Raw genomic sequence first — 13,026 nt, 5'->3', positions numbered from 1 at the left:
GCAGGGCACAGCATTTGGGCTTCGCCTTTGGGATGAAACCGCTGAGAAATTCCTTAAAGTCATATACTCAAACCAGTCATCGAAACTTATACCACTATACAGTCAGAAGAAGCCACTCAACTCCCCTCCCCTTAGAGACTAATGAAGATATACTATCGCAGCGACATCATCCATACATGCCAATCCTCCCATTCAGGCGGGCAACTACCGAATTTAAGGCTAGTCTCCCGCCTCCATTCCTGCATGCAGAAACCCGATTCTAAACTACCAAAACTAAAATGTTATGTCACACAAGCTCCAATCTCCCCCTCCAAGGTTTACCTCTGACATCAAAGGTTAACACTTTGTCTTAGTTTTTAGAGCATGTGACAGGCCGCCTCGACATTTTCTTGTTTGGCTCCTGTTATTAAAAATCCAATAATAAATGATTGTCTGTCACCATACATAGCATTAGGCCCGATTCAGGAAGATTGCCTCAATATGTCAGTGGTAAAAATACACACTCCCGACAATTTTAAAAACATCTCCTACTTACCTGCTCGAAAATGTTGATATGTATGCAAATCATCCCTCCTGACTTGGGCCAACTGTGCAGAAACATTAACCCCTTCATGGCCTGCTCGCGCAATCCTACAAGAACAGGGCTTTAATCTTTGCAGATTATCATCACAATTCTTCTCTTCTTTGTATTTTGGTAGCAGTGCTGGAATTGGACAAAGTGCACTCTAGGAACTCTTAAATTGGGGGCCGAGGTGTATCGGAGAAAAGGGGGAGGTGAAGTCACGAGGAGTGGAGCTTAAAAGGAGAGTCTCACAGGCAATTTATACATTTATTTTTCGAATTTGGTACAATGAAATTGGCAACAAGGACAAATGGGACAGCAAATCTGTTATAGTTAAGACTTAATTGGTCGCAAAGAAGCTGTATTTTAAAATACACCTACTGTAGAATTCCTTGTGTGACCAGCAATTTCGAGGGGATTGCAATAAGATTGAGATAACACTTGTGGTTAATGCAGTACTGGGAGAGTTCTGTGTTTTGTCCAATCACTGTTTGGATTAATATAGTAGCACAGAGGGTAATGTACCTGCTGCAAAGCAAAGCACATTGTGTAACATGCAGATCACAGATTTGTATTATGTAGATAGGTAGGTGGGCTTCTGGTTTTGACACTGAGATCATTTTGTTACATCCAGTCGATACATTGCAATCCTATTATTTCTTGAGGATCTTTTTACCGGCTTTGAGGAGCTGCATGCAAACTACAAATCATGGGTTTCAATCTGTTTTATTTTCTCAATCTGTTTTATTCTGATTTATAAATAAGGACTCCTCTGGAAATTAATACAGTCTTATTAGTACAGACAATCACAATCACTGTGTTACGTTTTATCTCCTGACTTTGTGTTACTCCCAACTGGTCACTCTCAACATTTGGGGCCTTATTACACTACAGGCGCATTTTCCCTGTTTCTGCCGGGTACACCTTTTAAAAGATGCACCCGACGCAAACAAGGAAAATGCACCGTATTACCATAAATGCGCTGCCCCCAGGGTAGCGCATTCCTGTAAAAAATGGAGCTGCTCCTTTAAAGCCACTCCGTGTTTTTAAAGTGCAGGCGGCACCCGCCTGCACTTTGAAGGCACATTAGAGATCCCCTCGCAGACGGGTGCAGTCAATAACAGCACCCGCCTGCAAGGGCATGTCCGGGGAGTGCGTAGGACCCCCCTCCAGGGGGATGCTCTCAATGGGCATAGCGACAGTGCACCACATTTTAGGTGGGACACTGTCAGTGCACATCCTGAGAGCTTCTTTGCTTCTGCTCCCATATCTGAATTACAGCGCAGGCGCAGAGGCAAAGGGACTCCCTCATTTGCATGGAGCACGCCCCCATGCAAAATGAGGGCACGCCCCCTGAAGATAGTGCTGGTGCTTTATGTGCGTTAGGGCTGTGGGTATTACAGGAGGGGCCGTACAAACTCTGCGGCCTCTTCTGTAATACCAAAGTGCCCTGGGGGCGTGCAAAGCGGGCGCAATAGTCTGCTGCGCTCCGAGGGCACTTTCATAATACGGCTCATAATGTCTTCAGGTATGGACGATATGTGAATCCTACACCAGATCCAACCCCAAAATAACGGCTGAAACTGAGATCTGGTGCGATACCCCTACTTTCCTGCACTGTTTGTTGGGCATATTTGTTATAGTACCAAACGTTCGAGGCCTACAATAACAACTTGCTACATAATGCTTATATAATCTAAGTCATTAGGTTTTTGCAATCGTTATGTGCACAGGTCATACATGTAGGCATGTGCACAGACATACGCAAAAAACATACACTCCCTTCGATATGTTTGTGATACAAATAAAATCTAATTTTTTAGGTAATTTGCCACCCTGGCTGAAAGGAACCCTGATCAGAAATGGCCCGGGCAAGCACTTCGTGGGAGAGACCTCCTATAACCACTGGTTCGATGGTTTGGCCTTGCTGCACAGTTTTACGATAAAAGATGGTATGTTGTTTGAATTGAGTTCAGTTGATATGTGTAATATATGGAATCGCTCAACAAAATCGTTAGTGTCGCCTAGAATGAAAAAAGTATGTGGTTTATTTTGTTGGCTAACATCACATCAAGGTATTTACAATAGAAGAGGAATTAATTATAGTAAGATTAAAACTGGGGTGCAAAACTTTAAAGTGTTCAATGCATAGCATTTCAATTTTATATTTCTCTATTGCAAATCTACTAGATAAGTGCAGGTAATGGCAACTGGTCAAATCTTAAAGTCAATGGAGCTAGTCTTCTTTCTTCAACAGGAATTGTGTACCTCTGCAGTAAGTTGTATTATATGAGTCTCGAGAGATCTGCAATTGCAACTTCTGAATGGGGAACATCAATGATCTGTCCAGTTTAGTAATACTGATAAACAACTGGCCACCACGCTGTCTAACAGGGCTACAAAGCAAACATCGGGCCATGTCTATTTCATGCTATGACATGTTAGGTTGTGCTATGCTAGGTCACGCTAGGCTATTGGCATTTGTATAGCGCACAATCAGAAACTGTTATGCCATTTCAGCACTTTTAGTATTTCCGGGGTGACTTTCCCAATGGTTTTCATGGGTGAGAATGTCATGCCAAGTCACTTTCCGGTCCTCTAGGCTAATATGGTTGCCCATTGTTTGGCAGAGGTGTACTTGTGTAAAGCGATGGAATGTTCTGGAAATTCTAAATTAGAGAGTTCACTTAACAGTCAGAACTGGGTAAATTGTTATGCCCCTGGGAAATATAATCAGTTTTGTGATAGATCTGGATGAAATTATTTTTCTTTTTTTAAATTAAGTGGTCTGTTTGCAAACTAAAGGGACTATTTAGACTTTAGCTGATGTAGGACATCGGCCAAAAAGTGGCGGGTGTCCCGTCCACCCTATTTAGATTGTAAACTGTAAATAAGGTGGGCGGTGCATGCACCACTTTTTGGTGGATGTCCCATATATCTAAATCTAAAGCAGACCCTAAATATTTGCCATGAAATGATGAATTTAAACTAAGTGCAGATTTCAAACACTACTTACAGGCAGTACACTGGCTCCAGAGGGCTCAGCAGCACATATTTACTCATGCTGATTTATTCATGTGAATACATTTTTTCTTGTTTGACAGGCGAAGTTCACTACAGAAGTAAATACCTTCGCAGTGACACATACAACTGTAATATGGAGGCAGACCGGATAGTGATTTCAGAGTTTGGCACCATGGCGTACCCAGATCCTTGTAAAAATATATTCTCCAAGTAAGTCACGTGTTATGTTTGTCTTTTTAAATATTTACTCTAGCTCTGTACAAGCTACTGAGTAGAGGAAGGCCAGCAGCAAAATAAAAGTACTGCTCATTATCCAGGGGCATACTAAAAGAAAAGTGGTTCTTTTCCATGGAAACCATAATAACGTGCTTAACATTCACATTACTGAACACTTCTAGGCTGGAGAAATGTTCCTCAGATTAACAGTAACACACTACATCTCAACCCCAACTTGGACATGGATTAATGATTAGTCAGATGGTGGACCTGGTTAATGTCCGCAGATCTGCTCTGCCATTTTTAGGATTTCGCCTCCAATTGTTCTGTTGTTACGACCTATGAGAAATCCTGTACCTTCTCATTCAGTAGCGGTATGGGGGGGAGGGGGTAGCTAATCTGATCGACTGACAAATGGCCAGTCAAGGGCTGGCAGTTAAGAAGATCTAACTGGCTGCTGGTCAGCCAGAATGTTCGGTGGACAACCTCATGCTCATCTTTGATGGGAGAATCAGAAAGGCAGCTGGAATTTCTCTTCTACCACTTTATGGGGTGGCACCTTGCGTCCAATGCTGCACCAATCGCCTCTGTAATCATATTCCGCATCCTACCTAAACCCATTACAAGACCTTGACTCGAGCGCCATAAATCATAACTGTTCAGATTGAAGTCCTTTTTAATAATGAAAACACCAAAGATCAGGTAGTCTAGCAAAAGGTTACATTTTGTGACCATCCCCCACCATAACAACAAAGAGCTTCTAGACTTGCAAATCTAAGTATTACTAAGAAAGTGACTATGCTATTAAAGGTTGTAGGGGCAAGAACATCGTCCTGCAGCCCATATAGCGAGGAATCTATAGCACTCCAAAGTTCTTGCTCACAAGGAAAACAAGCATTTGCAATGCAATAGGTCTAACACTTATGATAGTTTGAGCTATTGGAATTGTAAATGACAATGCCTTATATTTATGTGTTGTTTTTAAAACAGATAAATAAAAGGTATTGTTATTTACAATCCAACAGCTTAAACTCTCGAGAACTATTGCATTGCAAATGCATGCTATAAACATTTTAAAAAGCATTAGGAGAGAGCGTATCCTGTCTGCAACAGCAGACAGGACTAAGCTATTTGAAAAAACAGCACCCAGAGGCTGTAATTAAAGCTTACTGAGCAACTGTAACAGGGGGTGTCGCCATGGGAGGTTACAAAATGAGACAAGGCGGTACTAAGGAGGGACTACTAAGTCTTTTGGTCAACGAACAGCCACAGTTTACAGTAGACAATGACACAAGCCAATGAAAAATGTGGGTGGCAGTGGGCGGAGCTTCATGTCCTACCTCAATACAGCATGCCTCGCAGAGCAGCGCATGTGCTGCCCAGGCTCGACAACTCAATTTACAAAAGGGCGCTGTAGCACGGAATGTGTAGAAACGCAGAAAGATTCTAACTTTCCTGGAATTATCTAAGCAGTGCAAAAAAATAACATATTACCATAAACATCCCCTTTCTGCTTGTCACTGTACAGCTAGAAGAAAGAAAACAAATGTTTTGTTTTTGTTCATTATTTTATGCCCTGTGACCTGATCTGCCTTTTCCCTCTGACCGCGTTGGTAGTAGGCATTGTGATGTTACAACTCAACTGTAATAAGTTATTACAGTTAAGCAGCTCTGTCTTTTCTTTATATTACGCGACTGGGTGCATCAGAGGTGGCCAATTATACATAGAACTATAGATGGGTGGCAGTGATTAACAGAGATGTTTTTCACCACAGGGCTCTGAAGGACATCAAATAGCCCACGAGAGCAAAGCTCAAGTTGTCTATAATGTCACTCAGAAACCTAAAGTGGAAAACATCGCTGTCATTCACTTTTTACTCATCTCTAATTTTATGTTATGTATGGCCCCCAAAATCTTCTGCCTCTGCTTTCAACTGCTACACAAGGAGAGAGGAGTAATGATGTAGCCCTACATAAAATGGCCCCTACTCCCTGACCCAAATGTGAAAAAGACAAACCATACCTGCCATCCTTAGCTAACCCCCACCAGTGCCTAACTTGAGCCAGTGGTGAGCACCACAGTTTTTTTTATTAATTTAATATGCATTAAAAATTACTAATACCTGCTGCCCAAGTCATTCTAATAGCTTTGGGGGCAAGGAAAAGTCTAAACTGTCACACTTGCAGGAGTGTGACACTTAGTAGCTGTGTTGGTAATGTTATTGTCAGTGCTGGCAGGGGCAATTGGTGGTGCAAGATGCAGTGACCTCCTCACGAGCTCCCTGGCACTCATTGTTTTTACAAATTAAGCACTGCTGCACCCCCTTCCCTGTCTTCCTTCTCCCTCCTGCAGCTGTACTTTCTACTTTCAGTCAAAGCAGGCAAGCAGCACTGCGCTAACAGGCTCTCAGGCCAGAGAGGCTCGGAGGGCCTTTATGACATAGCAACAGTGGGTAACGAGTTTTATTATCAACCATTTACTAAATCATAGCAATGATTTACCAGATTTTGAATCTGGTTTAAACGATAGAGACTTCCTTTAGAAGCCAGGTTTAACAAAGTAATTAGAGACATGTTTTTATACATGGATTGCAACCTACACAGAGCGACTGAGATCTGTCCAGTCTCTGCATATTCATTTGATCATCTTTGCTATTGCAGGACGTTATTCTATAGACGTCTGAGCCCCTATAAATAGCCTAGAGCAAAGCATTAACTAACACTTTGTCATTGTTTCTTTTCAGGGCTGCCACTTATTTGTCACATGCCATCCCTGATTTCACTGATAACTGCTTGATCAATATAATAAGATGCGGTGAAGATTTCTACGCTACCACAGAGACAAACTACATACGGAAGATTGACCCGCATACTCTGGAGACGCTGGAGAAGGTACAACACTTCCTTTCTATACACCGTTAGGAACCTGTCCTTAGAAAGTGATTTCCTGTTTGTTTGCAGCATTTCATGTGATTACTTACTGTATTTGGACATTTATTTGCGTAATTGATAAAGGGCTGATTATATATTTGAAGACGAATTACAAGCTATGTAGAGAAAAGGTGTCACAGAAAACAAAGACATCTTTTACTGTGGGCAAAGTTATCACAAGGAGAGTATGTTTCCCTATCCATTGCATTTCTGTGAAAAAAGGTTGGTGTTGCGAGACCTTACTAACCAATAATATCATTAACCCTTATCAGGTCCAGTTAGGTCTCTCTAAATCAAACCTTAGCTCAGTCCTGGGTAGCTGTGACATAAAGCAGCCAGGCTAAACTCAAACAAGTTTAAAACATTTACCAGTACTAGAACAGTCAATAAGTAAGAAAAACAACACAATAAAAATCCCACTCCATTTTATAAAAATAGAATATATTTTTATGTTTTATTAGACACCAAAAAGACAAAAATTAGACAACAAGAACTAGAGTTATGATTTTTGCAAGCTTTTCAGGCTGTCTTTGGTTACAACTGCTGCAGGTAACCAGAAGTGTCTACTCGAAATTTGGTGCAAGAAAGAGGTGGCTTTCTAAAGTCGTCCTTGTATTAAAAGTTACCTTAAATCTAACTTCAGCATTAAATCAGGTTAAATGTAACAATTATTTTGATACATTGGACTACTATTAGTAGTATGACTTTATTTGCATTATTAATTAAAACCTTAACAATTTTGTTTGCATTATAAGTATTGGAAAAAGAAAAAAGAAAAGGTGCTCAAACTTTATATACAATTTCCCTCTATACATATGTTAAAATTGCGAAATTCGTTCAGTAGAATCAAAAATCAGGGAAGCGTTCGTATTCTTTCAGCTTATAGTGTAAAAAGGTGTGTCTCCCTTTCCCCATATATACGAATATGGAGCTTTCGATGTCTTCTTGCCATTCCCTATTTATTGGAATACTGGTACGACTTTAAAAACTAAAAAACCTTTGAAGGAGGAGCTTTTCAATGTTCCTTGTGCGTAGACTTTTATCGTTTTTCCATTTCTCCGTTTGTTTTATAAAATCTTTGTTGATTTTCCGGCTTTCCCTTTTCCCAGGGTGTTTGAATGGTGGTTCAGAATGCATTTAGTTAAAAATGATACAATGTGCATCCACTGAGTATTGCTGTAGTGTCCTGATTCTTTCCTATCTAGTACTCCGTAATCTCTTGTGCTCATTGTTATTTGCTCTCTGCGCTTTCGTTGTGGGGCAGTATTTGAGACAGTCTCCTTTCTGCTATACCAAAGTTCTTTGTGAGGTGGCAGTTTAGTTGGATGACCGTACAGTTGAAGCATAGCTTCACTGCCTGCTTGCAAGTCCTAATGCCATTTTGTTTGAAAGTGGGACAAAGTAGAGTACGTCTGATGTTCAATAGGCTTGGGCAAATGCAGATAACGTGCACAAGATCCTCTCTTTCCATTCTGCAGAGGCGGCAGGTATGCTCTCCTGATTTACTTTTCCAGGGAGATAAGTGTGGGAGGATCGGTACAATGCCCAGGCGTAGTCTTAAGAAATGTTCTTTCCTCTTCATTTGAAAACCTGCACTTAAATATGATTGTGGTTTGAGAACTTTATAATCATTAAGTGCAGACCAGCGGTGTCTATTAGGTTTGAATAGGAGGGGGGTGGGCGCACACTGCCTCACACTCCAGCACTCAGTTTGCCCCAATGCATCATAATAAATACAGTACATGATAACACTTTCTTCGATATCAGGCTTTAGTTTTTCACCCTTGTTGGTGCAGCCAGTACTGTGTATCTCTAGACATGTGTTTCAGGATAATTGTCCTTCTTCAGTAGAGAGCAACACTTTCTTTGGGATGCTGGAGATGCTGCCCAACGTCTTCTCAGGTCCCAGTACCACTCGCTGGGCGCAGGTGCATCAACCAGAGCTCGTCAGCTTGTTAGCTCAAGGGAGCATTTTTAAATAGGAGGGGGGTGGGCACACACTGCCTCACACTCCAGCACTCAGTTTGCCCCAATGCATCATAATAAATGCAGTGCATGATAACACTTTCTTCAGTGTCAGGCTTTAGTTTTTCACCCTTGTTGGGGCTGCCAGTGCTGTGTATCTCTAAACACGTGTTTCAGGATAATTGTCCTTCATCAGTAGAGAGCAACACTTTTTTTGGGGGTGCTGGAGATGCTGCCCAAAGTCTTCTCAGGTCTCAGTACCACTCGCTGGGCGCAGGTGCATCAACCAGAGCTCGTCAGCTCGTTAGCTCTAGGGAGCCTTTTCAAATAGGAGGGGGGTGGGCGCACACTGCCTCACACTCCAGCACTCAGTTTTCCCCAATGCATCATAATAAATGCAGTGCATGATAACACTTTCTTCGGTGTCAGGCTTTAGTTTTTCACCCTTGTTGGTGCAGCTAGTGCTGTGTATCTCTAGAAACATGTTTCAGGATAATTGCCCTTCTTCAGTAGAGAGCAATACTTTTTTGGGGGGTGCTGGAGATGCTGCCCAAAGTCTTCTCAGGTCTCAGTACCACTCGCTGGGCGCAGGTGCATCAACCAGATCTCTACAGCTTTTTAGCTCAAGGGAGCCTTTTCAAATAGGAGGGGGGTGGGTGCACACTGCCTCACACTCCGGCACTCAGTTTGCCCCAATGCATCATAATAAATGCAGTGCATGATAACACTTTCTTCGGTGTCAGGCTTTAGGTTTTTCACCCTTGTTGGTGCAGCCTGTGCTGTGTATCTCTAGACACGTGTTGGGGCAGCCAGTGCTGTGTATCTCTAGGCACGTGTTTCAGGATAATTGTCCTTCTTCAGTAGAGAGCAACACATTTTTGGGGGGTGCTGGAGATGCTGCCCAAAGTCTTCTCAGGTCTCAGTACCACTCGCTGGGCGCAGATGCATCAAACAGCTCGGCAACTCGTTAGCTCAAGGGAGCCTTTTCAAATAGGAGGGGGGTGGGCGCACACTGCCTCACACTCCAGCACTCAGTTTGCCCCAATGCATCATAATAAATGCAGTGCATGATAACACTTTCTTCGGTGTCAGGCTTTAGTTTTTCACCCTTGTTGGTGCAGCCAGTGCTGTGTATCTCTAGACACATGTTTCAGGATAATTGTCCTTCTTCAGTAGAGAGCAATACTTTATTGGGGGGTAATGGAGCTGCTGCCCAAAGTCTTCTCAGGTCTCAGTACCACTCGCTGGGCGCAGGTGCATCAACCAGAGCTCGTCAGCTTGTTAGCTCTAGGGAGCCTTTTCAAATAGGAGGGGGGTGGGCGCACACTGCCTCACACTCCAGCACTCAGTTTGCCCCAATGCATCATAATAAATGCAGTGCATGATAACACTTTCTTCGGTGTCAGGCTTTAGTTTTTCACCCTTGTTGGGGCAGCCAGTGCTTTGTATCTCTAGACATGTGTTTCAGGATAGTTGCCCTTCATCAGTAGAGAGCAATACTTTTTTGGGGGGTGCTGAAGATGCTGCCCAAAGTCTTCTCAGGTCTCAGTACCACTCGCTGGGTGCAGGTGCATCAACCAGATCTCTTCAGCTTTTTAGCTCAAGGGAGCCTTTTCAAATAGGAGGGGGGTGGGCGCACACTGCCTCACACTCCGGCACTCAGTTTGCCCCAATGCATCATAATAAATGCAGTGCATGATAACACTTTCTTCGGTGTCAGGCTTTAGTTTTTCACCCTTGTTGGTGCAGCCTGTGCTGTGTATCTCTAGACACGTGTTGGGGCAGCCAGTGCAGTGTATCTCTAGGCACGTGTTTCAGGATAATTGTCCTTCTTCAGTTGAGAGCAACACTTTTTTTGGGGGTGCTGGAGATGCTGCCCAAAGTCTTCTTAGGTCTCAGTACCACTCGCTGGGTGCAGGTGCATCAACCAGAGCTCGTCAGCTCATTAGCTCAAGGAAGCCTTTTCAAATAGGAGGGGGGTGGGCGCACACTGCCTCACACTCCAGCACTCAGTTTGCCCCAATGCATCATAATAAATGCAGTGCATGATAACACTTTCTTCTGTGTCAGGCTTTAGTTTTACACCCTTGTTTGTGCAGCCAGTGCTGTGTATCTCTAGACACGTGTTACAGGATAATTGTCCTTCTTCAGTAGAGAGCAACATTTTTTTGGAGGGTGCTGGAGATGCTGCCCAAAGTCTACTCTGGTCTCAGTATCACTCGCTGGGCGCAGGTGCATCAACCAGAACTCGTCAGCTCGTTAGCTCAAGGGAGCCTTTTCAAATAGGAGGGGGGTGGGCGCACACTGCCTCACACTCCATCACTCAGTTTGCCCCAATGCATCATAATAAATGCAGTGCATGATAACACTTTCTTCGGTGTCAGGCTTTAGTTTTTCACTCTTGTTGGTGCAGCCAGTGCTGTGTATCTCTATTTAGGTTTGTTGGTCCTAAATGGAAGAAGGCACTTAGCACATGGGCTAGTGAAACTGCATGTTAGCCAACGGGGACACCAGATTGCTACAGTGAAAATGAGAATTTAGTTTCAATTGTCAGGGCATGTTAAGTTTAAATTCGACATGTCCCTCTTCTTAATATCTGGTACTCTGCCTAATGGGATACTAAGCCATGCTTTAGGAGTGACTTATAAATATTTAAATGGAAGATCTGGACATAGTAAAAGGGTTATTTTGCCATGCCGAGTTGTCAGTTTACAAGACTTAGCTGGAATGGCAGCCCTAGAGCCCTGTTTTCACTCTGTCACTACTCTGGTGGCACAATAAAGGCTGCAGTCCTCTAGTGTCTTTTAAACTTTTATACTATAAACTAGGGACTTATAGGTAAATTAATATGTTAACTGGGGATTAGCCAATTGCACAAACACTTCGATGGGTCAGAGCATATGAACTGGGGCCTGGTCAGCATGGCCCACTGGACTTCAGAGTCAAAAACTAGCAGCATCAGTCAAAAAAGTAGGAGGTGTTCATTCAAAAAGATCCCTGTTCCTTACATTTACGATATAGTATTTGGGGTTAGATATCTGCCCATCTGAAGAAATAAATGCCTCCTTTCACCATGAACACAATGTTGTTGTGTTCTGCTTGATGTGTTCTAAAAAGGCCTTAAACTGCTGTCAATTGGGTTTTAGGAGCCACGTTGGAACTGTTGAACAGTGCCTAAACCTAAATCTCATCTTGGGGAAATATACAGTAGCAAGAAAAGTACCCTTATACCTGGGATTTATGGACCTAACTTCGGCCTTCGATTTCGTTAACCGTTCACGTCTATGGGAGATCCTTTTAAATTATGGGTTGGATGAAGCACTCGTGCACTTTTTGGCATATTTGCACAGAGATCTGAAAGCGAGGGTGAGGATCAACAATGAAGGAGAGGTCTCCAGGGATATTTTAATTGGCAGGGGGGTCAGACAAGGATGCGTTCTGGCCCCCCTGCTTTTTATTCTTTATATTAATGAACTGAATAATTCCCTGATTGAACTGACCAGTGACGTACCAAAACTAAATGGTCAACTTTATCCCGCACTCTTATATGCAGACGATGCGGTCCTCATGGGCCGCACACCCAAAACATTACGCACTTTAATTTCAGGTTTTGTCTCTTTAATGGCAGAGTTGGGACTTTGTAGCAATTTTAATAAATCATTTATAATGTCTTGTGGACCTAAAAAGTACTGCAAAAAGAATATGAGAATTGGTAGCGATCTCTTAAAAAGCACTAGCACTTTTCCCTATCTGGGCCTAGTTTTTTCTGATACAGGTTCATGGCGATCGCATGTAGCTAGAGGCAGAAATAAACTTGGTACGGCAATAAACTCTATAATTAGCCTGCGACAGCCGAAGAAAGCAGAAGTGGTTACTCCACTACTTCAGATCTATAGAACCCAGTGTCTGCCCACAGCGACCTATGGCTCTGAAGTGTGGGGGCACGTAGATTGTAGTGGCATACAAATGGAGGAAAACAGATTTTGCAGAAGGTTACTTGGGGCACAAATTTCATCACCTACCTTCATATGCCACAAAGAACTGAACTTACACTATGTGGAGGACTTTATTAAATCTCGTCCCGCCTTATTTTGGTTAAAGATATGGCGAAACCCTGCTGCAATTTTAACCCAACAAATTATCACAGACTGCCTCAGATGTGATAGGGGTAAATATATACCTTGGCTAAGTGCTGTATATAAAAGCCTAGCCAGTATTCACTTAGAACACACCTTTTTTCTTCCCTCTGCTGCCGAAAATATTATCTTAAAAACAGCAAGGGGAGCATTATATGATTTATATCGCAAAGATAGAGTAAAGATTGAGCT

The 13,026-nt window shown here is 42.7% G+C and overlaps 1 protein-coding gene across 1 annotated transcript in view; it reads left to right on the top strand.

The window, feature by feature from the left end:
* BCO1 (beta-carotene oxygenase 1) overlaps positions 1 to 13,026 on the top strand; it is a 172,507-nt gene that overhangs the window by 15,020 nt on the left and 144,461 nt on the right. Inside the window, exons 2-4 of the mRNA XM_085639534.1 lie at positions 2,386 to 2,514; positions 3,667 to 3,796; positions 6,547 to 6,694. Coding sequence (XP_085495660.1) covers positions 2,386 to 2,514; positions 3,667 to 3,796; positions 6,547 to 6,694 — 407 coding nt within the window. The remainder of the gene's footprint in view (positions 1 to 2,385; positions 2,515 to 3,666; positions 3,797 to 6,546; positions 6,695 to 13,026) is intronic.

Source organism: Triturus cristatus, chromosome 12 (genome assembly GCF_964204655.1).
Source record: "Triturus cristatus chromosome 12, aTriCri1.1, whole genome shotgun sequence".
Classification (NCBI taxonomy): Eukaryota; Metazoa; Chordata; class Amphibia; order Caudata; family Salamandridae; genus Triturus; species Triturus cristatus.
This window is presented reverse-complemented; position numbering and strand designations above follow the sequence as displayed.